General features: G+C 39.3%; 1 protein-coding gene and 1 pseudogene across 1 annotated transcript; both read left to right on the top strand.

The window, feature by feature from the left end:
• Positions 1-6639: 6639 nt before the first annotated feature.
• On the top strand, positions 6640-15592 carry LOC140936998 (alkylglycerol monooxygenase-like). The gene is made up of 15 exons (XM_073386515.1): positions 6640-6766; positions 8273-8386; positions 9001-9128; positions 9650-9801; positions 10357-10460; positions 10960-11122; positions 11627-11659; positions 12348-12380; positions 12510-12592; positions 12678-12737; positions 13029-13103; positions 13189-13305; positions 13901-13983; positions 14084-14172; positions 14836-15592. Exons 1-15 carry the CDS (start codon positions 6755-6757, stop codon positions 14940-14942), a joined length of 1353 nt encoding a protein of 450 aa, XP_073242616.1. The 5' UTR covers positions 6640-6754; the 3' UTR covers positions 14943-15592.
• Positions 15593-17941: 2349 nt separating this feature from the next.
• On the top strand, positions 17942-25413 carry LOC140936834 (alkylglycerol monooxygenase-like; annotated as a pseudogene).
• The last annotated feature ends 803 nt before the right edge of the window (positions 25414-26216 follow it).

Here is a 26216-nt window from a genome sequence, read left to right as displayed (position 1 = left end):
GTCGAAACGTCAGTCACTGTCAACAACAACAGTCCTATTCAGGACTACGTTCACCCGGACGATCAAACTCAACCTTTTGAAATGACTCCTGGGTTCAAACCTTTCACAATAAGTTAAGATGTTGGGTTTCGAGAATTGAAAACGCCTTGTAAAGTTAAAAGAAGATAATTTTGTAAGTTTGCCTCTTAACAGCGCGGCGTCATCCTCGGAGACCCAGGGGCAGATAAAGGGGGCGAGGGAAAGTCTAAACGGGCGGAAAATATATATGGAACGAAGAAAAGTAAAGAACTGCGAGAAGAGCCCCTGGGGACAATGTCTTACCAGACCAGTTCCAAACGGTCGCCGCCGTTCTGGCTTCTGATTGGTGCCAGAAAAACACAAGATTGGTGCCAGACCAATCAGAAGCCAGACCGGCGGCGACCGTTTGGAATACAGGCGGCCCAAACTCATTACATGAACGCGGACGTGACTCTTGCTTGCGAGCGGTGTTGTGTTACAAACGGTTATTTACAAAGGCTTGTATGGGATCGATCGGTTTTTCTTAAAAGAGATAAAAAATGTTATGTTTTTAAATAAAATCGACGTACCTTATTGCCTTGTTGTATTCTTTGTTGTTTACTCGCGTCTCAGGCCGTTTTGAAGCGTTTTCGGCGAGTTAGCGCTATTTTGGTGTTCCACTGCTCTTTCTTTTAGCATTTCACCGATAATATAGAGAGAAAATACTTCCGTTTATGCGCTTAAACGACGACTTTACAACAAGATGATCTATTCAAAAGAGATAATAGTTTTGGGGCGGCCCGGGGGGGGGGCACTTCCTTATAAGAGGCTAATGGGGAGATATGCCGCTGGATAGGGTCGCATTTTCACGACTGGATTGAATATAATGGGGTTGCATTTTCAAAAGAGTTACTAGAATGGGGCCGTACATTTTCGGATTTTTGGGGTAAGAGAGTTGTTCATATTTACGGTTAGCAAACGTACCAGGATATTTGTACTGTAGGTGAAAAGTAAAGTGTTCTTCATTCAATTTTTTGATGACCTGTTTAAAGGATTGATAAGGTAGATAAAAAAATAGAAAGTGACTAAGTTGGGATCGCAAAAATTGCATATTTGCCCAAGAGTGACTGATATGGGGTCTAGGGGCTCTGAGAGGCCAGCGGCACATACCCAGCAAAATTACCCCACGTAACCCTCCTGGGGGCACCGCGGTTTCGTTGAAATCATAACAGTTTTCCTGGAAAGCTCCACGGGATCTCAGTCAATCTTAATAAGCAAATTTTCTTTTCAACCTAAATCAAAATGATTAGTAAAAAGAATAGTGCCCTTATTTTTGACCCCAATTTTCTTTTTTATAGAAAATACATAAACAGACCAGAATCTTCCTTTTCCATTCAAAAAACATGAAATATTCGGCGGCGTTGCCCATGTTTCTCATGGCACGAAAACTTACTTTCGTATGACAACATGCGGGCTTTTTTTTTCGCACGCTCAGGAGGTCAAAGGGATGTGATTTTTCATGAAAAAAATATTCACAAAATTCTGCTTGACTTGTTAAGAAAATAATTAGTTTAATTTTTAATAATTAACTAACAGCTCATTGATTTATTAATTTGGGCGACCAACTTGGAGGCCCGGGCACCCCAGCTAAAAATGCTTGGGGAGCCCGAAGGGCTCTCTGAAATCTTCCGTAGAGCACAGCCTTGCAGCCCTGTAGTTATTGGAAGTATTTGTGTTTTGATGTGTTCAATTTCACATTGCATCTTACTACTGATACACAACTTTTCCGCTTTCCAGGAGTTTTCAAAGCATTAAAAAAGTTCGTTTCCTTCAGTTTACCTTGACCGCGTTCTAACAGAGGCTCTCGGTTGTTCCAAGGCCCACCAAAAAGCCATTCAAAAACAGCCCCGCCAAAATGACGAACAGTTGCTGAAAAAATCGCTGAACGAGGATATTTGGAATCCACGACATTTTGCTTGTTAGTGAAGCCGCCGATTTCTGATACGAATTGTGACCTTTCATGTAAGTAATTTGTGGCCCTCTTGACGGTTTAGAAAATCAGGACTGGACTGGACTTTTTTTTAGGGGTTATTAATTTTTGGGGGGGGGATGGGTGGGTGGGGGTTGTATTCCTTTTTCTAGTCTGTAAAACAATCGCGTTTTAAACCTTTCCCCAACAGGCTAAATTTTTTCCTTTGGGGGGCGGAGGGAGTAGTATTGTATAGACTTTACTCTTCTCTGTTGTTTGTTGGTTTTGTTTTATGTCTGTCATTTTAGTATGGGTGGGGGGCTTAGATTGGTCGCTCTGTTTGACTCACGGCCGTCACGTTTCACTTGAAAGTTGTTACGTAATAACAAAAACATGACCTGTTTCTTGTAGTCTGTCTTTTTGTCGAGGGTCGAAAAGCAAACAACTTTTTCCCTCCCTGTGAAGGTAGACTGGTCGTGTCTAAAAAAATATCATAGAGCTTAGGCTTATATTTCAGTCACGTCTGCCTCTTCTCTGCCTGGCATGGCTATTCAGTGGGGTAGTTTGAATATGTATATTACACCGATTCTTGTTTTTTAAGCTATCCCATTGTATGCGACCGAATTGTCCTGCTTTCAATGAAGTAGAAACGCGCCATGAAATTCTAAAAGGAGTAAATGTGATGGAACTACTCGACCGTGTACGTAGGTGCGTAGAGTGATATCAGATGGTTGATGCTATCGTCATCACTGTCATCATCACTCTGTAAATGAAAGGCAAATATTTGAGGTCGTAGTTTAAACGAAGCCTAACTTGTAAACCACGGTTTAACTCCAGGTTTTTCAAGCAATGAGCTTGTTAAGATTTCCTGCCAATAGTTAAAGATAATTTTATATTTCAACCAAAGCAATTAGCGAAAATGTTCTCCGCGGCCGATAAAGTCGTAATGAACGAAAAGCTAGCCATCCTTGCTGAATACTCGACCGTACCTTGGGGTTGTTCCTCATATACCGACGGCCTTTTCAAGAGCCCCCGCCTCGTCTTCTTCTTGAAATTTGCGAAGCCAAGACTCCTCCACCTGTGAGCCTGGGCTACCCGCAACAACCTCTGGAAACGTTCTTGACATGACACCGAAAGCGATCCCGTAAAATGAAAATACCGTAACTCACAGTGTAACTTCGGATTTCCACTCACTTTACCAAAGGCAACTGGTTTTTCAAAGCCGCTGATGAGGTGGGGCCCGATGAGGTGTGAAGCAATCTGATATCTCCCTCCCAACAATGAATAGGCTGGTTGTTTTGCAGGCATACGTGGTATTGCATGAGACCAAAAGCCAGAAAAGCACATCTGACATTCACTGTGCGTAATTGCTAGCACAGCTCAGACTAATGTTGCACTAGACTCCGAAGAAGAAAATAGTTTTTTATTAATTCCCACTCCGTTTAACAACATCTAACAATGCCGAAAGCAAAGCCCAGCCCATGGGTTGGTTGGAACGCAGAAGAAACAAGTCATGTTTTTGTTAATACCTCACGCACCCCTAAAAATATCGAGATAATCTTTAGGGTATTTCCACCGTCGTAACATCCACTCCTGCTATTTTCTTCAACTTTCAAGTGAAACGTGACGGTCGTGAGTCAAACAGAGCGACCAATCTGAGACTAAAACACAGACTAAAAGAAAAGTAAAGTCCAGTCCAGTCCAGTCCAGTTGAGAGTCCAGTCCTGGTTTTCCATCTGATTAGCGTTAACGTTAATTAACAATTAATGAATGAGGCTGAGTATCTTACCCGAGAATTATGGAGATCAGTCGAGGAAGGTGTTAACGCCGAGGTGAATAACACCCTCCTCGACTGATCTCCATAATTCTTCATATGATGCGAAAGCCGAATTCAATAATTGTTTTATTGTTCATTCAAAATAATTCCTCAGGTTATCAAATAGGCAAGGTTAACCTAAGCTTCATTATGATTCAAGTTAACCTGAGGTCAGGCCCAGTAGACCTTTGTCACGTGGGGGTCATTTTGTCTCAGGAGAGGCTAGCTGTGTATAATAAACAAAGCTTTTTAAATCCCCTGAGACAAAATGGCCGCTGCGTGACAAAGGTCTACTCTAGCAACTCTTGTGCATTCTCTCTTACTCTCTTACACATTTGCCATGCCAGTTGCCAGAATTTTTTTCAGCAACATGACCAAAAAAAGAGCCTGAGCTCATGTTACATACTACCATGACATATCTTTTGGGTATTCAATTTTAAAAGAAATGGTCAACATGATTACAAAATTCAAGTCCATAAGAAAGAAGTCTGAGATGCTAAATGCAGGACATGGACTAATGCAATATTATCCCCTACCGTAGCCCATGCAGCCATTCAGTTGCACAGGCTAAAGAAAGAAAATTTTTACATTTTCACAGTCTGGTTGTAAGAAAGTATCAAGCAAAGTTGACTATATTATGCTTTAGCTTAGACAGTGGTGTGGGTTAATTATAGCGATAAATAATTTTTCTGAATACAGTCCAACCCAAACTTTTTCAAAAGACATTGCGAATGCGTGTCTAACTATGCAGACCTATTTCCCCCGCCTCAACTAGATTTTTCTCTTTGCGGGGGAACATTAAACATTAAAGCTCTGTAATATATTACATGTTTATTAATAAAGTTTGTTGTTATTGTTGTCGTCACTTCTCTCCACCCAAAAACTAAACTGTATAGGGTCAGGAGCCCATAACTATGGGCTCCTGAAAGGGTGGAGAGAAGCGATGACCGGAAACACATGTACGTCTGCATTCACAGGCTAATGCAGATATACCGCGTCTTACCGTCACGGATATCTTGATTTTCAAATGTACCGCGGGGGTGGGCGTCGGGGATTATAGCTGTGGGGGGGGGGGGGGGGGGAGAAAATTGAGGGACTGTAATAACATCACTGCAGCTCGCGTTCACGGGACGCGTTGTACCAGCAACGGTGGCATTTGATTGGTCATTAGACGATAGATGTTAATTTGCGTTGATAACGGGTTTAGTCTAAGTTGACGACATTGAAAAGTCGTTGACAAGTCGACTTTTCCATAAAATGTACGCTTTCATACCATAAGGCACATCTTGCGCAAACACACGAAGGATTTTTGGTATTTTGATTACGAAAATGTTTTCTTGTGCATGTTTGCCAATTTTTGAATGGTAAAAGGCGTGAAATTCCTGTCACGCCTCCTGAATGCGAGTATTAGAGTCCCTCCATTTTTCTCGCTTCCTCCCAAACCGCCCCTGCCTCCTAAGTAGTTTTGACAATCGTGCAAGATGGCGGCCCGTAACACATAGCGCTCGATCTCGACGATCTTACGGAAAAATAAAGGATTGTGAACAGTCTAAAGCTGAGCTAACTTTTGTATGCCACAAAACTAGGAAGATACCTCTAGCTGTCTGATCTATTTTTAGTATATTGGTTTTCTATTTTTTTTTTTGTTTTTAATTTAGCTTTTGGTCAGTGACAAAATGAAAACATAAACTGGAGCCGAAAATCGAAGAAAATTTGAAATTTGCTCATTTGGGGGAGGGGTGCGGTGAATTTATGGGCTTTCAGACTGTGTACTGTTTGCAGTGGGCCGGAAAATACTTTTCAGATGAAGTACAGATTATTGTTTCTCAAACAGGGCTTAGAACTCTGTCTTGACCGGGCAAACTTCCTCCACTTTTTAAAAACAGCATCTTTACTCTCAGAGGCCATGTAGCCTTTCAAGATGAGGTTTGTTTTTACTCTCAAAAAATCCACCTCAGGGGCTGACCATTTGACTTTTGAGGCAGGGATATGGGTGATATGGTTTGGGTAAAATTTTTTCCCTAAACCTCTGGGCCCAGTTGTTCGAAGGCCGGTTAGCGCTAACCTAAGGTTAAATTTTAACCCGGGATTCTTTTTCCTTTTATCAAAAGCACTCTCCCGAATAATTTTCTTCTATTCTTTTTATAGTATCCAATCATCAAATTGTAGGCAAAGAGAATAAAACTGAATTTGATTTTTAAGCTCTCAAATCTGAGTTTAAATTTCGCACTAACCCTGAGTTATCTTAACCCAGCTTCGAACAACCCGGCCCTGGTGATAAAATTTTTTTCCTGACATACAACGGTGTAAGCTAGATTTTTGCCAGCATTATACTAGCCTGTACCCAGACGTTGTTTTATTTCTCAGAATTTTTTTGCCAGGTATTTCCTTGCAAGAATTTTTTCCCCTTGAAATCAGTTTGCAGGATATATATTGTTTAAAATCACCAATACCACCCCCTCAAATGGTGGTCGGAAAGGCAAACACACGCAACTTGTAACAGTTTACGCGCGTTTTTCAGGAAGTCATGCAAGTTCATTCAAGGGCAAGGTTTTTCAAGGACACAAGCATTCTTAAGTTTAATCGGGGGAGGGGTGGGGTTTACAAATTTAAGAGGAGAGCGAAATAGAAATGGAAAGCATCTGAAATGTAGACATACGGATTCTTAGGAAAGCCAATGCTATTTCCTCTACCCTGAGTCGGGAATTTTTTTCTACGATTGCTGAACGACAGATTCTGGACTGTTCCTCCTTTCCCCTTCCCCGCTCATAGAAGGTTTGTCCACTTCGGGCACTATGGGCAGCGGTTGTGCGAGAAAGAATAACATCACAATCACAACTCGTTATTTTTAGCGATCAAGAAGAGATGTTCAGCCCTCGTTATACAGCTCGCTTCCTTCAATCTCAAAGCACGTTTTTGTTCATAGAGGATAAAAAGAAACGTTGATTCTAGCTTGAAGTTGATCGATCATCATGGCCGAGACGGTAAGCTGTTCAGCTTTACTCCCTGATAAACTTAATGTTATTAAGTTTTCCTAACTAGCAAACCAGCTGAGCAAAGCTGAGTTTGTTTACGCTGACTCGATTTATACATTATAGGCTTACGGTCGTTCCTCGCAACAACACTTATGGTAGGATTATGAAAGTGAACTCTTGACCATGTTTTCCTCTTATTAAATATGTAGCATTTTCAAACATGTACTTCTTGCAGTAGGCTGCTGATTGTCATCACCTGGCTTCAGTTAAACTTATATAATTGCACTATGAAAGCTATTTGTGCAGCTAGAAGTTTTAAAAAATTTCCATGAGGGTGACTGGATTTGAGAATGATTACCAATATTCTTCTACTGTACGAGCAACTTCCTTCTAAAGACGGCATTTGCAATGTCTCTTGGAGTTTAAATCAAACGTCATCCAAGGGCACAGAAAGATTGCAAAACATGATTAGAACCCTAAACTGATCACATGATTTTCAACCATCGTATCAGGCTGAAACCTTCATCCACGTTATGCCTCTGAGTACTGCTAGGCTATGGCTGGTATATATGGGACAAGCAGAGGCACTTGCCCTGTCGGAAAAATCCCTAGGTGAAGGAGATTGATTTTTTTAAAGAAAAATTTCATGATTCTAGGTTTCAAAACTTTCTTAGGGGTTTGCCTTAGATGCTCTTATTTGGCTCGCAACTTGCACTAGGTAATGGCAGATCTTAAAGGGTTACATTTCCATAGAAACTGTGGTGTTTTATCAGTGGGGAAGTGAAATAGAAAGATTTGGTTTTATCAAATGAACAGGTAAGTTAGATTGCAATCTACCTGATCAATTTGGTTGCCATAGAGGATCCACTATGACGAAGGGCTGGCACATGAAGTGTCAGCTGCTTAATCCTTTTACAGTGGTCAATCTATCTTATCGACTCATTTGATAAATCAAAGATACCAGATCTTGTCTTATGTATGCTAACAACTGCATCGCTAATATAAGTGTAGGTGGGTGCCCAGGATTTCCAGGGGCTCCCAGTTTTGGTAAAGCCAACCTCTAGACAGTGTTAGTCACTCCCATGGCTGGTAAACCTGCACCTTCCAGCAATGAGCCCCTGTGTTAATGGCACCAAGCACCTGTCACATTGATATATCAGTGAAGGAGGGAACAGGTGGGGGGGGGGGGGGGGGGGGCAGTGAAGCTCAATCCAAAGGCTGAACAAAGCAAGTGGCTGCCATGAAAGCACTGCATATTACTAAGTACATGGAGCTGATGCAAGCAAGGCTGACTGTGCTTGCGCCATCACACTGACTGCTGACTGGTAACAGAGGATGGTGCTCCCCTTGTTTTTAACTGTGTTACATTTCATTTAACTTCATTTGAAAGTCTTGCTATAGCTCTGTACTGGCAGCAGGATCGTAAGGAGAAATTTTGGTTAGTTAAAGGACAATATTGGTCTACCTATTTGAGAACTAAGTGGTTCAATATACTTTCATGTCATATTGTTCCAGTCATTGCTTGGCAACATCTCATTTTTGCAAGGATCAAGAAGATTTCTTTATGCTGTGACTCCAAAAGAAACATCTTTTGAAAAGCTTGGAGATGTACCTGATTATCTAAATGAAGTAAGTCACTTTACTTATCCATACTGGGTCTGTAAATTTCATGATGTGAAAAACTGATGTATCTTTAAAATCAGGCAATGAATTATGATAAGCAAATCTGTGAGGGATCGGAGTAGGATGGGAATTGTCTGAAAGGTTGTATGGCCAAGAGGGATAGAAATAAAGATTCCCTCAGTGGGGGAGAAAACTTGAATATAACTAAAAGGAATGGAGGAAAGAGGAGAGACAGGTAGCGGGAAAGAGTTGAATGAATTGCCTGCAGCCCAGGGTATGATCTATGACAAAGGACCCCAGTTGTTACCCTTAGTCTATAGCAGATCATGTTCAGATGCAATTTTATTTCTAAACAAGACACCAGAAATCCCTATCCTATCCTAGACTATATGAACCAAAAATCCCCAATTATACTTCATATATCACAGATCAATATTCCATACAATGTCTACTGTTATCCTGTTCTAGAACAACTCCCTCTGATTTTTAGCAAGACCCAGTCCCACACTAAACTGCTTGAAAATTCCACCATTCTGATTCCGACACACCTAATTACCATAAAGAGGATATATAGCGTTGCTGCTGATTTTGTTTTACTTTGACCCTTTTTTTATCTTTAGGCCGTTCCATTTTTCTTGGGTGCTATTGCACTGGAGTACATTTTAGCTTTCCTTGCTGATCTGCCAAGAGCAAGGTTGAATGATGCATTCAGTTCAGTCTCTGCTGGAGTTTTTTCTCAGTTGTCCAAGTAAGATAAAAAAATTATGGGCAATATTGTCATTTTTAAATGGCTACTTGCATTCAAATTAATATTATGAGTTGACTACTGGTTGATTTTTATGTAAAACGTTATACCTGCTAATGCCATGCTCAGATCACCTGCATTCTGAAATCATAATATATTTATTAAATATTTATTATTGAGAAAGCATTTTGAGTAAAGCAGTACAATGAATTGAAATTAAAGGGGTGTCTGGAATTGAGTACAAAGTTCACGATGTATGATAAACTTCTAGATTCTCATTCCAATTTGCCATTAATTAGCTGTTAAATCAAAGGGAGAATTTGATATTAGATCAGGAGTCCAGTGGGCCCCTATGCCTCCCAATGCTGATTGTGATTTCCAAGATCTGTGAGGATTTTGGCCAATTAGTTTACAACCAGAAAATATCAGAGTATGCACATTTTTACACTCAAGTTTATGTGTTATTGTTGTTCATTTTCTGCTCTTTTTTATTCTTATATAAAATTAATGATTTTTTTTTTCAGGATAATTGTGTTGAGTGTTGAGCTTGCTCTGTACGTTTTTGTTTATGATAATTTTCATCTGGTGACTTTGCCCTGGGATTCCCCATGGACCTGGTACATTTGTTTTATTGGAGTGGATTTTATATATTACTGGTTCCATAGGGCAGCTCATGGTAAGTGGCATGTCTTAATACATTAACCCATTTACTCCTGAGCCGCCTGTGCCGTGATGATGTAAAACTTCATTTCCTTGATCCAAAAATTGTCTATGTCATCAAATGATTATCCTTGGTAACTGTATTGACAGGGAGTCTCCTTGATAAGCCCAGAAAAGCTTCTGAGACTTTCTGCTCAATATTGTATAAAATTTTTGTTTTAAGTACATTGCACTACCAAGAAATTGTAAACTTAGATACAATATTGAGCAATAAAAGTAAAAGTATAGTCTGTAAGAGAGTGCTGGTGACCGTGGGTTCTATTTCAGGGGTGCAATGTTATTTGCTCAGTTGGTTGATTAGAGTGATTGCCCATTTAGGGAGGGTGCTCATTAGAGTATGGGTGTTTGTTTGGGGAGAGAGAAGTGACAAAAGGATTTATATTACGTTGTTATTTCACTGGCATATATTTCTTTTTCATCTGTAATTTTTTCGAAAAATGATGTATGAAGTGAATTTTTAAAGAAGCTATTAAGTGTATAACTGTTAATAAATTTTTGGACCTTTTTGTAGAAATCAATATTTTTTGGGCAGCCCATCAAGCGCATCATAGTTCAGAGGATTATAATCTTACAACTGCCTTGCGACAATCTGTGGTACAAAATTACACATCTGCGGTAAGTCTGGAGAGTCATTTGTCAAGGCCTTTCCCACATGAGCAAACACAATAAAATGAGATTGAGCTTTGGATGGACAATTTGTATGCAAATCATTGTGTTTTGTCAACCCCAAGTCTCAAGTTGGTGCCTTTGTTCACCAAAAAAAAATGTACAACCAGTCTGTAAGGGCTGAAGCAACTTAAGAGGAAGCATTCATGTCCAACCTTAAAACGGTAGTAATGACCATCTAACGTTTGAGTAAAGAAGGGAGGAGTCCTAGGATGCCTGTTACACCCCACCCCTGCCCCCCTTTATAATTGAGAAAGACAAAGCTTGTTTGCGGGGGGACTTGCTCATATACTTGGATACAATGGTATAGGTTTCTGCTTATGTACCCGATGCTTTGCATTTATTACAGTATGCCAATAAATTATTTGTTTCTGGCATGTGCGCAAAGCAAAATTTTTGTTAAAAGTTTATTTGTTCAAAAATGTATCTATTTCCTCTTGTTCTACAGATTTTTTACATGCCCTTGGCTTTAGCTGTTCCTCCATCGATTTTCTGTGTTCATGCTCAGTTTAACATGCTTTATCAGTTCTGGATTCATACAGAGATTGTGCGATCTCTTGGACCTCTTGAATACATCTTTAACACCCCAAGTCATCATCGAGTCCACCATGGTAATTTTATCTGTAAATATGTAAGACATGCTTGAGGAGATATTAAAGGAACTTCCTCCCTCCTCGCGTGTGCCCTCCTCTCTCTCGCGTGCTATCTCGTATTTGAAAATTGCCCATATTGCATTGCAGTTGTGGAGCTCACGTCACCCTTTGAAACACATGATTAAGTTAAGGGACAAAGAAATGCCCAGGTCCGTAAAAACGTTTAAGGTCGAGAAATGGATCATAAAGCTCCCATATTCTGACTTATAATTTGAACACGATCTTAGTGTATTTAGAATATTGCCGTAAGACAAGCACATGTGCAATTAGGGATAAGTAGCCCGAATTTGAGACAATAACTTCGAGTCGTTTTTACTCCCTTAGGGAGTAAAATGACTCGAAGTAATCATCTGAAATTCAGGCTAAGGGATAAGCTGAAGAATCGCAAGTTAGCTAAAAAGCCATGTACCATAATTGACCTTGATTAAGTTACTGGAGATTTGCACGTTATCTTTGTTGCAGGAAGAAATCCATACTGTATTGACAAAAACTATGGTAAGTAAGGAATTAGTTTTACATATCTTAAATACTTTTGGACCTAAGTATTGGTCGTAAATCTTAGGTGTTAGGGTAGAGGAGATTTGAAAAAAAAATGAACGCTTTGGGAGTGGAGGAGAAGCGGGGAAAGGCCTGATAATTTCCATAGATCCATGCAACTCCAATCAAAGTCACCTTTCATCTTCAAATAGGGTAACTTCAGAACAAACGAACCCACACCCTTTCCCCCTCCCCTCCATTCAAAGTTGGGGTGTTTGCTGTTTTCTATAGGTAGCTCGAACAGTGGCACAACATTGCATGGAGGGGATGGGGGAGGAAAAAGCTTTATTTTCCACTTTTAAAGTCGGTGAAACATCAAAAAGCCCCTTTCGAGCAAAGTATGACTACGGGTAGCCTTTGGGGGATAGGAGGTGATTACCGGTATGCTAGTGGAGTCAAGGCTATAAGTAGTTTCGAAAGACTCAGTTAACCAAAATACTTTCAGATACTGCTTTGCAAGAGCTAGTCTGCGAAAACAGCCGTCCCTCCTCGAGTCGCTCCTTGCCGCAAGGGACGTTTCACCAGCGGCGAGGAGCGAGGAGCTCGAGAGGCGACTGTTTGCTCAGACCATGCACGCAAAAGCTGCACATTTAATTTTTTTTTTTTGTCAACACGCTAAGAGCGAAGTTTTTTTTTCTTGTTTCAGGTGGTACATTTATTATCTGGGACAGAATTTTTGGTTAGTTGTTACTTTGCTTGAATTTCGATTTGATCATGATACACCTTTGGACCCAAAAAAGAAAAAAAATTACAATTAAATCGCCAAGGCCTTTGTTGATTCGCACATTGTTGTTGTTGTTTTTGATAGGAACATTTCAGGCGGAAACCGATGAAGAAATAGCCTATGGCTTGGTTCATCCACTCGCGAGCTGGGACCCTATTTGGACGCAGGTTAGAATCAAGAGATTCCCCGCCCGCCATGACCTTATTTTTCAGTTTAAAAAAGTAACCGTTTAAACGAAATTATCCTTCACAGCTTTGCCACTTCTCTCATATTTGGAAAACTTTTTGGGAGACCTCAGGAGTTACGAACAAGGTAAAAACCCCTTTTAACGATCTTATGGTTGCGCAAAGCCTTTACTTGTCTTTCGTATAAGCATCTTTAGTTCATTTTTCTTTTCCGAGGAGGCTTCCATTCCAATGAGTAATTTTCGCTCGAACAGCTTCTGGCGCATATAAAACATTCATTTAATTTGCTTTTTTTAAAAGTATACATTTCTTACTAGATAGTAAATAATTGTAACAACTGCAGAGGAAAACCGTTATTTACGTAAAAATATCAGAAGGGAAACTAATTCTCGTCTCCATTACTTATATTTTATTTTAGTTGTTTGTAATATTCAAAGGTCCCGGATGGACACCAGGCAGCCCTCGTTTGGGTGATCCAGCAGATCTACCAGAGGTAACAAAGCAGTCACTTGGCTTGTTTGGCATCCGGTTATTACATTATTATGACCAGTTTCTTTTTTCGCTGCTTTATTCCTTAGATTGAATATCCCATTCGGAAATACGACAATTCATTAACCTTCTGTGGTACATTGTACGCCCTTGTACACTTTGCTGTCGCCATTGTTGCTTATCAGCTGCTGATAGCCAGAAGGATGGTAAGGTTATTATTAATCGGTTATAAATGTTTAAAAAGTTAACTCCATGTTAGTTGAACCAGGGGCCAATTCTTTGCCGGTTTTTTTTCGCGGAAACATCCCTTCCGCTATGGCATCTCCCATAAAAGATTAAATACCGTAAACTGCGGCTCATAAACCTTCCCCACTTCTGAGCCCTCCCATTTATAGGCCCGTCTCTGGATGTAAAGAAAAAAATGCACCCTATTATAAGCCACGCTGATATAAGCCCTCCTCTAACTGTAATTATAACCCCCCTCTAAACTGGATTTATTGTGACGTTTTCAAGCTTAAAGCTTAAGTTCATGTTTTAAGCCGGCTTCCCGGTGTTTGAAGCATAATTTTATAAAAATAATAGTAATGAACGTTAACGCAAAACGTATTTTGATCAGTACTGCCCTTCTGCTGAGAAGTACTATGAAATAGCTTGCTTCGAAGCACTTTTTCCAACCCCTTACGTATTTGTATAAACCCAGGAATTATAAGCGGCAGTTAACGGTATGTTATAAGAAATCTGAGATTTGTACTGTTTGTCTCTACTGTAGCATGAGCCAATAAAAAACATTTTATTTCCCAGGGGATGACTCAACTTCATGTTGCTGGAGTAATATCGTACTTTCTCTTCACGATGTCAAGTGTTGGAGCTCTTTTTGATAACAAGTAAGAGTTTTTAAATTACAGTCGAATCCCGTTACAACCGTGTTACAATGGACATCATCGGGATGTAGATATGTAATGTGACGTAACATTTTTTCACCAGGTGGTATGCACCATACGTAGAGTTATTTCGCTGCCTTCTCTTCCTGATTGTTGATCTTGTTCTGTCATCACAAAATCTCGACACTGGAGGTAAGTCATAAGTATTACCTAATGATCAAACCTCTGCCTGTACTTCCCCCAAAAAGTCGGACATTTCAGCGATACAACGTCAATCAGTCTTTTTCGTAGACCAGCACTCGTGCCTCCTGCGTTGTTTCGAAAATTTAAACGGTGCGGTGATGCTGTCGAGAGAGTTCATAGCGAGTATTTCAAGCCAAACATATTTTTTAAACGTTAGGCAGGCCTAAAAGCGGAGCTCCAGTTAAATACTACTCGTCCACATAACACAAAAAAATCTTTGAACCTTTTCAAGGAATTCGCCAATCTTCTTGGACGAGTATCTTGCCGTCGTGTAGTTAACGAGTTGCCGTGTAAGACAGTAATGAAATGGTTTCTTTTCAAATTTTGCGTGTTCTTGTCGTGGAAATTAACCGAAATGTCGCGATATATCAACTAAATTGCTTTATATGGTTGTTTTAAAAAAGAAACACATACGCACTTGTAGCCTTCTAGCTGGCGGTATTGTTGCCGCCAGTACTTTTTTTGCCGGTAATACAGGGGAAGGAGACTTCTTTCGGGGCCGAAAACGATTAGCAGCTACTCTGTTTGCCCTTTGCATAAGCTACACGCACATGTAGAAGAAGAAATAACATTTGTATAATTTTTTAACCGTTGTTTTTATTATTGTTTCAGTACTTCCTACAAAATACATCGGTTTGATCAGAGGGATTTTTATTACATCCGCTCTTTTCTGGATAACGGGATCATTTGTGTCCGCAAAAAAAACTAAGACTGAATGAACATGACGTCAAGTGTCCTTCTAAATACCAGCAACCCTAATGGCCATGTTTCCTCTGGTTGCCGTCGCCAAAACACTCTTCAAGTCGTCAACTAAATCAAAATGATAAAGAGGAACTATGGGCCGGAGTATCAGATTAAGAAAACTGGATGCTGTTGTCCCAGCAAAGTGAAATACAAAAGCAAAACCCAAAGACATTTAACTGACAGCTTACTATTATGCCCCCAAAATACCTTGTTAGGAGATAAATTATAGAACACAGGTTTGTGCCCAGTCTACAACCACGTGACACGATGGATTTTCTTTGTTAGACTGTGACTGCTTTTTGGCATGTGACTTAAATTGTTGCTGGACAACAATTCTGGTGAACGGTCGAAGAGTAAAAAATTAGGCATCTTTCTTCACGGAAGGAATTAGAGCAGCATACCTTTTAACATTTTTGGCTTTCTGAAACTTCTTTAAGTAGTGGCTTTCTAATTTTTATTAGTAATATCAACGATCTTTTGTAGATTTTTTGCTTTTTTTTGCTAAATCCATAATTATATCAAGCGCTAAATGTGTAGCGTATTTGCACTTGTAAGCAGGCTTAGAAGAAAAATTAATTCCATTAGAGGAAATTACACGCTTTACAAATAAATATTATAAATATGATGTTGACTTCGATTTTTTCGTCGGACCTCTCAGTCGTCGTGAATTCAGTTTTTCGGAAAGGGAAACCGGTGGACCGTCATAGAGGTGACAATCAGGCTACTGTGATTATTATTCAGTGGCAAGAGTGAAAGCCCTGCGATTTTCGCTGTATGTTCCGCTTGCACAGCTCGACTCGCGAGCATGCCGTTAACCTGAGATTAGGCGTTATTATTTTTTTGTTGTTTCTTTCGCTCGGATTACGGAGATAAAGAGAGAGGGCATGATCGCAGGCTAGCAACAACAAGAACATCAACAACAACAATCTTTACTTGTACTCACTCTTGCTCAAAAATAAATTACAACAATGAAAATATTAAAAGTAAAAATTAGAGTACTGGCTGCCTGGAATGTATGCAGCCGTGTGCGGCGTTTTTTATGTGTGTAAAGATTATACTATTATATTTTACGGAAATAATACCCTTTACTCGTAAAGTATGTTGCCTAGCTGAGTTTGCAGCCCTTTTAAATTCGCATCGCTTGTGAACACTGTAACGTTTTGCCTCTCCGAATTTTAGTTCAGCGATAGCACATTTGGTAACTTTGATCTAAACTGCGTAAAATTTTGCCGCTCTCTTCAAGTATCTTTGAAATTATGGGACGTTTGGTACTACAGCCCTGGTAAGTTGCTCATTTTCCGGCCATGAATTATAAACATACTTTCTTTAAAAACACCAACTTTCTTTTTTAAATTACAGCACAGTAAGCCAAAGATATTTTGAAAATCATTGAAACATACAATATGTAAAGAAATTAAGACGATATTGAAAGCTTGCTGAAACTCGCTTTTCCTTCTCGCCATGTGTTTGTCCCTTAGCTGACTCCGAAAAAGCCGAAAATCTGGGTACCTTCCAGTTCAAAGTCATTCAATAGTGCAACTGAAAATCACTTTTCAGTACAACAGGGACAACTAAAAAGGGATTTTTTTATTCAAGAGGGTTGGGAGTGAGGCTGAAATAAACTGAAGGTCAGTATGAATTTGAGAAAGAAAGTTCCCAACTGAAAGAAAACAACACTCTCTTCCAATCTAATGCTTCAAGTTTAGTGTGGCGTGACCTGAACAATTCGGTCTAAGATTTAGTAATAAAAAGTTCAACTTGTTTTGCAACATTGCTGAAAAAACGAGAATAGCGATGTTGCGCGTTTTTCCACCAACGTTCGAACTTGTCTGGCAACAAATCAGGTTGCAAGGTTTTTTCTTCGTGGGTGGTAGCGTTATTCAACTCGTTTTGCTGCAATGTTGCCAAAGAAGTTGTACGTTTTTTGTTGGCCGTTTTTCCGTACCTTAAAGATTATTTGACATTTACTTCCTCGCAGCTAGAGAGTTAATGGCCCCTCCCTATACCAAAATGTTGGACAGTGATTGTGCCAAAAAAAGACAAACAAACAGATACAACCACAAACGATGTCCAGAGAAACGTTTCAGATATGTCACGGTGTTCAACGATCAAGAGGAGACATTTATTCTCTACTTCTCTAAGTTGAACGGCCTATTTTTTCATATCTCAGTACTGGTTCGAGTTTATACCGCGACACAGTTAAATAAAAAAGCTGAAGAAGTTGCGATTTAGCTTGATGTTCATTGGCTATCATGGATAACACGGTAGGCTCAAACCTTCGATGCAGTTAGTGTTATTCTCGATATTAAACTTTTCTCTTGATCAGCACTTTATTATCGCCACCAGATTTGAATGAGAATATTTTTACTGCTTCGATATTCCATTGAATGTTCACAAAGTCGATGATAGTTTGCATGTAACTGGTTTATATACAATACCTATGATAAATCAGAATAACATCACGTTTATTGCATTCGCCGACACTAGTGTAACAGTATTGATCCACTGGCTTCAACTCGGCGCTTTTACTTATTGTGATTTTTGTATATAGTTTTTTTCAAGAATTTTAATTTTCTACGAACCTCTATTCTCATACCACAAAAAAAAAACTCTGATTACTGTTAATGCAACGATTTTTTTTATTATTTCCTACTTCCCTTCACACTGTTTCAGCCATTGCTTGGCAATGTCACATTGTTGCAAGGCTCACGGAGATTTTTCTTCGCTGTGACTCCGAAAGAAACATCTTTTTCAAAGCCTGGAGATGTACCCGACTATCTAAATGAAGTAAGCACTCTTAGTTTAACTGTGCTATAATACTGAATTGTTTTTACATTGCAAAAATAATCAGTGAACCTGAGGGCAATTGTTAAAGTGGAATTTGGAATAACAGAAAGCAAAAATGAATAAAGGGGAGAGCGGTTGAAGGAAAAGGCAGTGGAAATTGCAGACATAGAGCAAAGGTGGCGTAGTGATGAGAGCACTCGCCTCCCACCAATGTAGCCTTAATTGAAATCCCGTTCTTGATCGATAGATTGATTTTTGTTGAGTTTGTGTTTGGTTCTCTCCCTCAGTCAATGCTCTGAGAGTTTTTTCTCCTGTTTTCGCCTCTCCTCAAAAACCAGCATCCAAATTCCAATTCGACCAGGAATCGGATAGACGAAAAAAACCACTTATAGTGGATGTGCTACCTCTAAATCGTTATTATTTATTTTATTCACATTCACACCCTATATTTTTTGTCGATCCCCTCTAACCAAAGAAAGTGTTGAAGTGAATATAGTAACTGGACAGAAGAAATTTGATACAGTCAGGACATTTCCCTAATCACGCTCTTGTTGTGTATCTAATGTTCATTTTGTCTTTAGGCTGTCCCATTTTTCTTGGGTGCCATAGCGCTTGAGTACATTTTAGCTTTCCTTGCTGATCTGCCAAGAGCAAGGTTAAATGATGCATTCAGTTCAGTGTCTGCTGGGGTTTACTCTCAGTTGTCCAGGTGAGTAAACATTAATCGAATTTTGTGTCTATATGTGCAAAATCATTAATAATTACTTTAATTTTTGAGTACCGTAATGCATCAATCAATTCCAGCTGCGCCCAGCCCCTAGGCTATTGCGGGGAATTGCCCGCCTTGTCTTTCCCCAGAGGTAGGACATTAGCAAATTTTCGCTGCCCGGGAATCGGGCATTTACCAACCCCGGGGCCACCCCCTAGCTTTTGACACGCACGTGGTTTCCTATCCGAATATAACTACACAGAGGATTTTACTGGAAAAATAAGCATATTGGCTCATCTGTCAAGGACAGAAAAAAAATTGAGGAGGGTTGTAAAGGCATGTTCTCGATTTTATGCATGCATTTCTTCATTGCTTATCAAGCCAGAATTACATAGCGAAATTGGGAGCTAAGGACATGAATCAACGTTTTTTTGGTTATTGAATCAGATTTCTGTTGATTGTATTTGAAGAACATCCTTTTATAATTATACAACGAGCGGAGCAGAGCGGATAACTTTACAGAACACTATTAATTTTAATGTCAATAATTTTATAATAGTACTAAAACCATAAACTGGTGTCGTTGCGGCGTGAAAACCTAATCTGAATAGCGTAATTACAAAGGTAGACGTTAATTAACACAAAAAAATCGAACATTGAAATGCTTAAGATGGCATTACTCGAGTGTTCGATCATTGAAATTGTTGCAGTTTTGATGGAGGACGGGGCATTCGAATTAATTTTTCTTCCCCACTTATTATCTACAATTAATCTGAATCTGATTTAATTTATAACTTATTACCAGAAAACATGTTAGTGTATACAGGATGTCGTGTAAAAATGTCTTTTCTTTCTGCTCTACAACCTTCGAGAAATGTGATTTTTTTTCCAGGATAATTGTGTTGAGTGCTGAGCTTGCTCTATGTTTTTGTTTATGATAATTTTTATCTGGTGACTTTGCCTTGGGATTCCCCATGGACCTGGTACTTTTGTCTTTTTGGAGTGGATTTTTTCTATTACTGGTTCCATAGGGCTGCTCATGGTAGGTTTATAAATATGTTGCTAAAAAAGCAAATTATTTAATATTATTCACACCTTGTTTCATCTGCCATAACCACTACAATTTCCTCAGTTTTCATTGGTGCATTAACTGCTTTATTTTTCACTAATTATTGTGTAGGGTTGTAATCGAACAGAGTCATACAGTTACATTAGCCAATCACATTAAGTGCACTCAGCTAAATCTACCAATCACAGAATTTATTACAATAACCATAGCAAGAACCACTTACGCTACCAAACTGGTGATTCTCCAAAATTGACGAATTTGTAACATTAAAAGCAGTTTCACATAAAAAGAAATGCATTTGTTTTCTCGGAAATTGTAATGGTTATGATCAAGAAAGCGGACTCCCGCTACTTGGTCGTCCAATTTTGTTAATCACTCGTATGATCAGACCGAATTGGACGACACGAAGTCCTATCACCATTATTTAGGGTAAATGCGAAGTGAAACTTGTAATGGTAATACTGAAGACTGAGTGGAGTCCAATTCGGTCTGTAATGATACGAATGACTGAGGTAAAATTTTAATCAATCACGAGTATGATTACAGACGGAATCGGACAACACAAAGTACTGGTACCAATTAATCATAACTGCAACGAAAATTTGTGATATTTTAAGCTTTTTGAGATTAAAATACAAGATATTCTGAGATTTCTAGCTAGAAATTAATAATAATAATGATAGTAACAATAGTAATAAAACATTCAAGTGCACGCGCAATGGCGCGTACTGTCCTATCTGAAACGGTCCTAATAATGCTGAAATCAGGGCAGCTGTTAACCAATCAGATTTGAGAATTTTGTTACAGTTATGATTAAAGACCTAATAGAGCATAATCTGCCGTAGAAATCAACATCCTGTGGGCAGCTCATCAAGTGCATCATAGTTCAGAGGATTACAACCTTACGACTGCTTTGCGACAATCCGTTGTACAACAGTACATAACTTCGGTAAGTCTTCCATCGGGGACATTCGGGTACCCTGGGTACCAGAGGTTTTCTCGCGTGCGGTGGGAATTTTCGGTGTTGGCCGAAGGCCGACATAAAGACTTGAGAGAAACCGGCAACCGCGCTAGAAAAGTCTCTGGCACCCAGGGTAACATTCGGGGGACGCCAGGATGAAATTAAAACTAGAGCACTGACCAGTCCACCTTTAAACTGAGCCGGATCATTTTACATCATGTGTGAATAATGTATATATTTGCATTCGAGGTTACCACTCTTATATAGGCCTGACCGTTTCTTAAGGTCTCCTCGCCTAGACAAATTTAGCTGCAAACCCAGTCCACTGCACTGAAACATGGCAAATAAAATGATGATGATGATGATGATGAGAATGATGAGAAGACTATAAAAGGCTGCTTTATGCATTATTTCTGCAAATGTGGAGCTAAAATGCCTAGGCAAACAGTTTAAAAGAGTAGAAATTAATTTTAATATAGTTTGGTTGAACGTTCAAGCCAAACTATACTAAAATTAATATCTACTCTGTTTTTCTGTTGGACGTACACAAAGCAACATTTGCGAAACAATTTTTAAAGATGAATAATTTTCCCTTTGTTTACAGATTTTTTACGTCCCTTTGGCCTTAGCAGTCCCTCCATCTATTTTCTGGGTTCATGTTCAGTTCAACCTTCTTTATCAGTTCTGGATTCATACAGAGATTGTGCGATCTCTTGGACCTCTTGAATACATCTTTAACACCCCAAGTCATCATCGAGTCCACCATGGTAATTTAACACTTTGTCTGATAGGACAAAAATTGCGTGCCTAAACTGAATTTATTAATTTAACGGGCCGTTTCTGTATAGATCTGTATTTTTTATTGTTTGCTTGTTTGGTTATTTTCTAGGAAGAAACCCGTACTGTATTGATAAAAACTATGGTAAGTGGGTTTGGGAACAGTGTAGGACCATTGTCCTCACTTGGAGGAAATTCGAGCCAAAATTTCACAATTTTTTAAACAATTCTTTTCACTGAAATAACGTGCTATATCAAAACGCTGACTTCATTTTCTTATTTATCGTCTTTCTGCGTTTGAAATATGTGAACTGTCATCAATAACATGATGCTTTCTTGCTCCAGGAGGAACTTTCATCATCTGGGACAGAATTTTTGGTACGTTGGCAGTTTTATTCAAGTTCGATTTGCGGTAGCCTGCGAACGGCAGACGTTTTTCCTCGCTCATCGCCGCTGAGGTAAGTTTCCCGAGGAGGAAACGAAACGAAACGTACCCTCAGCGGCGATGAGCGAGGAGAAACGTCTGCCTTTCGCAGGCTGGATTTGCGGGAACTCTTTAGCTTACAGAATATAGCGTCGTTTCTAGTAACCTACCACACGAGATAGCTTCTATTAGCCTGATTTGTTTGCAATCTTTAAGAACTACCAGCCATTGAATATATAGACTAAGTTATCTTATGTGAGTTCCCTGCTAGAAGAGGCATCTTTTCCGTGGTATATGGCTGGCGGGACTCTCAGTCTCATTTTCTACCGCCCACCGAATAACAGGGAAAAGAGACCTCTGCCAGCGGGGAAAATGGGGAGCCAAATGAACCGCCAAATAATAGACTCATGTACAGTCTTTGTGAGTCCCTGTCTCCTCAGTTCCAAGAGACAACACGGACAATTAATTCACGATGCGCTCTGTAAAAGCGCGTACTTGGCTCGTCAAAACGATGCCAGCTTTAACCTCGTGTTCAGGGTTTTCTCCTACCCGTAAGGAATCTGTTAAGCTTCCACAGTAATATTTTTTGTGCTAAATTCAAGTACATATATTTTTAATAGGAACATTTCAGGCAGAAACCAATGGCAATGAGGAAATAGCCTATGGCCTGGTTCATCCACTCGCCAGTTGGGATCCTATTTGGACACAGGTTAGAATCAATAGGTCCCCCCCCCTCCGCCTGCCATGACCTTATTTTCAGTTTAAAAAAGTAACCGTTTAAACGAAATTATCCTTCACAGCTTTGCCTCTTCTCTCATATTTGGAAAACTTTATGGGAGACCTCAGGAGTTTCGAACAAGGTAAATCTGATTTTTTTTTGCCTCAAAATCAATAATATAGCCTGGACTCTTTTTTTTCGCTGTGTGTTCATCACATTCCTCTGAACGGACTTCTTTTCTGTTCACAACATTTTTCCTTTTGATTTGACTGATTAATAAATGGTAATCAAATTTTTTAATACTGATTAAAATCATTGAAAAAGACATACCTATGACGTATCATATTACTTTGGGCAAGACATTAAATTTAGGTGGGTAAGGCGGAGTTGGATGTGCGAAGAGAAACCATGATCTCAAGCATTCTTTGATGGTCTGCTAACCCTAGATAACTTCAAGGCAGCGAGATGAACATGTTAGACATTTATCGTATGACATGACACTAAAAGCCCTCTAAGGCGCGACATTCATGCAGACACGTCTTCATTCCTATTGCTTCACGACACTGGAAGAAAAGGAAGAAAAGATTTCGGTCCGTGCTACTGAACCGATTGTAGAGACATATCTTGTCCCCTAAATAAAAAATTACGGTGAAGCGCGAGAAATGCATGTCACGAATAAATGGTAGGGAAAGGATACGGGAATATGGCAGTTAGTGCGTCAAATTATTATCAGGATTAATAAGATCACAACTGCCAAATTCCTGGTTCGATATCCTTTCCCCTTCTTACTTTGTTTCAGCTTGCTAAAAAAACTCGTGATTCATTTTGCCGCCTTTTTAGTTGTCTGTAATATGCAAAGGTCCCGGATGGACTCCAGGCAGCCCTCGTTTGGGTGATCCCACAGATCTACCAGAGGTAACAAATCAGTCATTTGGCTTGTTTGGCATCCGGTTATTACATTATTATGACCAATTTTATTCGATGAATTATACCTTAGATTGAATATCCCATTCAGAAATACGATAATTCATTATCATTCTGTGGTACCATGTACGTCCTTGTACACTTTGCTGTTGCCGTTGTTGCTTATCAGCTTCTGATAGCCCGGAAAATGGTAAGTTTAATTTTTATTTTTGTTACAATAAAACCACCAGCTGATACAAGCAGGCAGTAATTACTGCAACTTCTTTAGGCACAAATGAGAAACCCGGCTTTTTTTGTTAGTAATACAAATGTACTGTGGATTTTCAATTTGTTTTGAAAAGTGCCAGTGATAGGAGAACTGATGCTGTGTTTTCTATGTTAGGAGATGACCCAACTTCATGTTCTTGGAGTAATCTCGTACTTTCTGTACACTATCTCAAGTTTTGGAGCTCTTTTTGATAACAAGTAGGTGTAAAACAAAGATTAGATTTTCCATATATTTGTCTGTAATCTTTCCCGGGACTTTCGGGTCCGGACAATATACGAGCCAGCGAGCTATGGGAGCCATGGGAAAAAATAGAGTTTTATGAAAAATGCAAATGCATGAGAAATGTTTCCTGCTTAGTTCCATGGTTTTGCTGATGGTATAGTTGCAGAATTACGCAGTATTGATCGACTTTCACTGATTAGGGTTAAGCGCTCATTTTACTGACTAGGGTTAAACACTTGCTTTACTGATATTTAGCGTTCAGCGCTGTTAATTGTTTAAAAAACGATGTAAAAGTACTCAAATTGCGCAGACAACCACACCAGATAACAATATTTACACTTTGTTGACTTATATATTTACACTTTATCGCTTTTAGTTCATTTATTTCATCTAAGTTTCATTTCCCAAACAAACTCTTCATTTCCCAGACAAACTCTCATAATACACTTGGGCCACCTGTGATCAAATGATGTCATCTTCTGCATGAAAAAGAAACCATTCCTTCAACGGGATTCAACTTTTTTCCGTTTCACCTTTTGTGATCTTTAGGTGGTATGCACAATACATGGAGTTATTTCGCTGCCTTCTATTCCTGATTGTTGATCTTTTTCTGTCATCACAGAATCTCGACACTGGAGGTAAGCTGTAAACGTGTATGTCGTTCTTTTGGTCTGTGAGACTTACAGCGATACCCCCCTCATAATGTCAAAGAATAAACTGCTCGCTTTTTCCAGTGATTTTGTTACAAATAGTTATGGTGAGTCCTGGGACTCATCTTGTGAAAAATCATGATTCGCAGTCCCGAACTAATGAGTTCTAGTTGGGAAAAAGAAAAAAAAAAGAGTCCGAAATTGAAAATGCTTGGGCCTTTGTGTAACCAGACAGTTAATCTGAAGACAGACTCCAAAACTCTGTACTACAGAATACTGAAATTAAAATATAGTCGTTCTAGTTAAAGCACAACCAAGGCTAAAAGAAATATGCATCGTTGAACAACAGCCATAATTACTGCCACGGAAATTACACGAACGGGATATTTCTCTGCGGAACGCAAGCCATGAATCATTTTGCGTCATTGGGGATTTCTATGCGTCAGGGACGCAAGATGCAGAGGTAACAAAATCACTGTTTTTCTACTATCTTTCTTCGACGATTTCTTTTGTCCGTTGTTTTCGCCCGTTCCTGAAGAATTTTGTCGCGCCATTTGCCCGCTCAAACTCCGAGTGACTGCTCCTGAGTCTCTTCGAGAATGTTCATTGTTTAAGTATTTCATAATTTTGCTTGCTGATCTCTTGAAATAAGCTGCAAAATTTCGGCAGTCTTCCATTATATTTAGGAACCAAATCACGCTAACAATTTCTACCGTAATTTTAAACACAAGCGCTGTAAACTCCTTACACAGGTTTTTTAAACACACGTACATCAGTGTAAGTTTGAAAAGGAAAAACACAAAATCTTTTAATGATTTTTATGTTTTCAGTACTTCCTAGTAAACACATTGGTATGATCAGAGGCATTTTCATTGCGTCTGCTCTTTTCTGGATAACTGGATCATTTATGTCCACGAAAAATACCAAGACTGAGTAAAGCGGCCACAAGAACACCATGACTGGCTGCCTCTTTAAAATGGAAATATTGATCTCTGCCAAAATGCTCTGCCTGCTGTGCTTTAGTTAAAAGCCAAGTAAAGAATAGTAGACTATAGCAACCCTACTGCATGTTTACAAGACCTCTGGTTACGGTTAAGTCGTAAACAAAGCTAGAAATAGAGGCTGTGGCATTATCAGGTACCGAAAAGCTAATTACCAAGTGTAAAAGAAAAAAATAAAAAAATAAAACAAACAAAAATAATAATAACAACAATAATAATAAAATAATAATAATAAAAAACGGGGAAGGGGAAGGGCATGCAGGGGAGGTGAGGGGAGGGTGCGTCACTATCTGGAAGCTTGGCATCACACCACTCTGCGCTAACTGAACGCCTGACTTCGCGCGTTTTGTACACCTTTGTCGGACGGAAGTACTCTCCAGTTAGATTTTCTGCAAGCGCACATCTGGTATAAGTTAGTCATTTATTTTAAATATGAAGCAACACGCACGTCCAACTTATTTGCACATTTTTTATTGACCTATTCGAACAAACTCCTGTTCTGTTAAACTGGTAGAAAAACCATGATTTGTGATTGGCCTTTCTCAACTTGAGTAAATTGGGCAAAAATAATTGCTAGCTAACACAATTATCCCGTTTACAACGATAGATTTCAAAACATGTCGTAATAATCTACACTGAAATTTAGACGAAAGAAATCATAGCCTGGAAAAACAGCCGACATTTCGTGATCCCACCACTGGTATCCCCGCAAAATAACGTCTGTGGAACGAGCGCTGAA

This window comes from Porites lutea, chromosome 5 (genome assembly GCF_958299795.1).
Source record: "Porites lutea chromosome 5, jaPorLute2.1, whole genome shotgun sequence".
Lineage (NCBI taxonomy): Eukaryota > Metazoa > Cnidaria > Anthozoa > Scleractinia > Poritidae > Porites > Porites lutea.
Note: the sequence above shows the minus strand (reverse complement) of the source record. Positions and strands in the feature narration are given on the sequence as shown.

Bases quoted from the DNA above. Each gene is read 5' to 3' on its own strand.
- LOC140936998 (XM_073386515.1), top strand. The intron at 8,387-9,000 runs GTAAGTCACTTT...TTTTATCTTTAG, and splicing joins TACCTGATTATCTAAATGAA to GCCGTTCCATTTTTCTTGGG. The intron at 13,104-13,188 runs GTAACAAAGCAG...TTTATTCCTTAG, and splicing joins ATCCAGCAGATCTACCAGAG to ATTGAATATCCCATTCGGAA.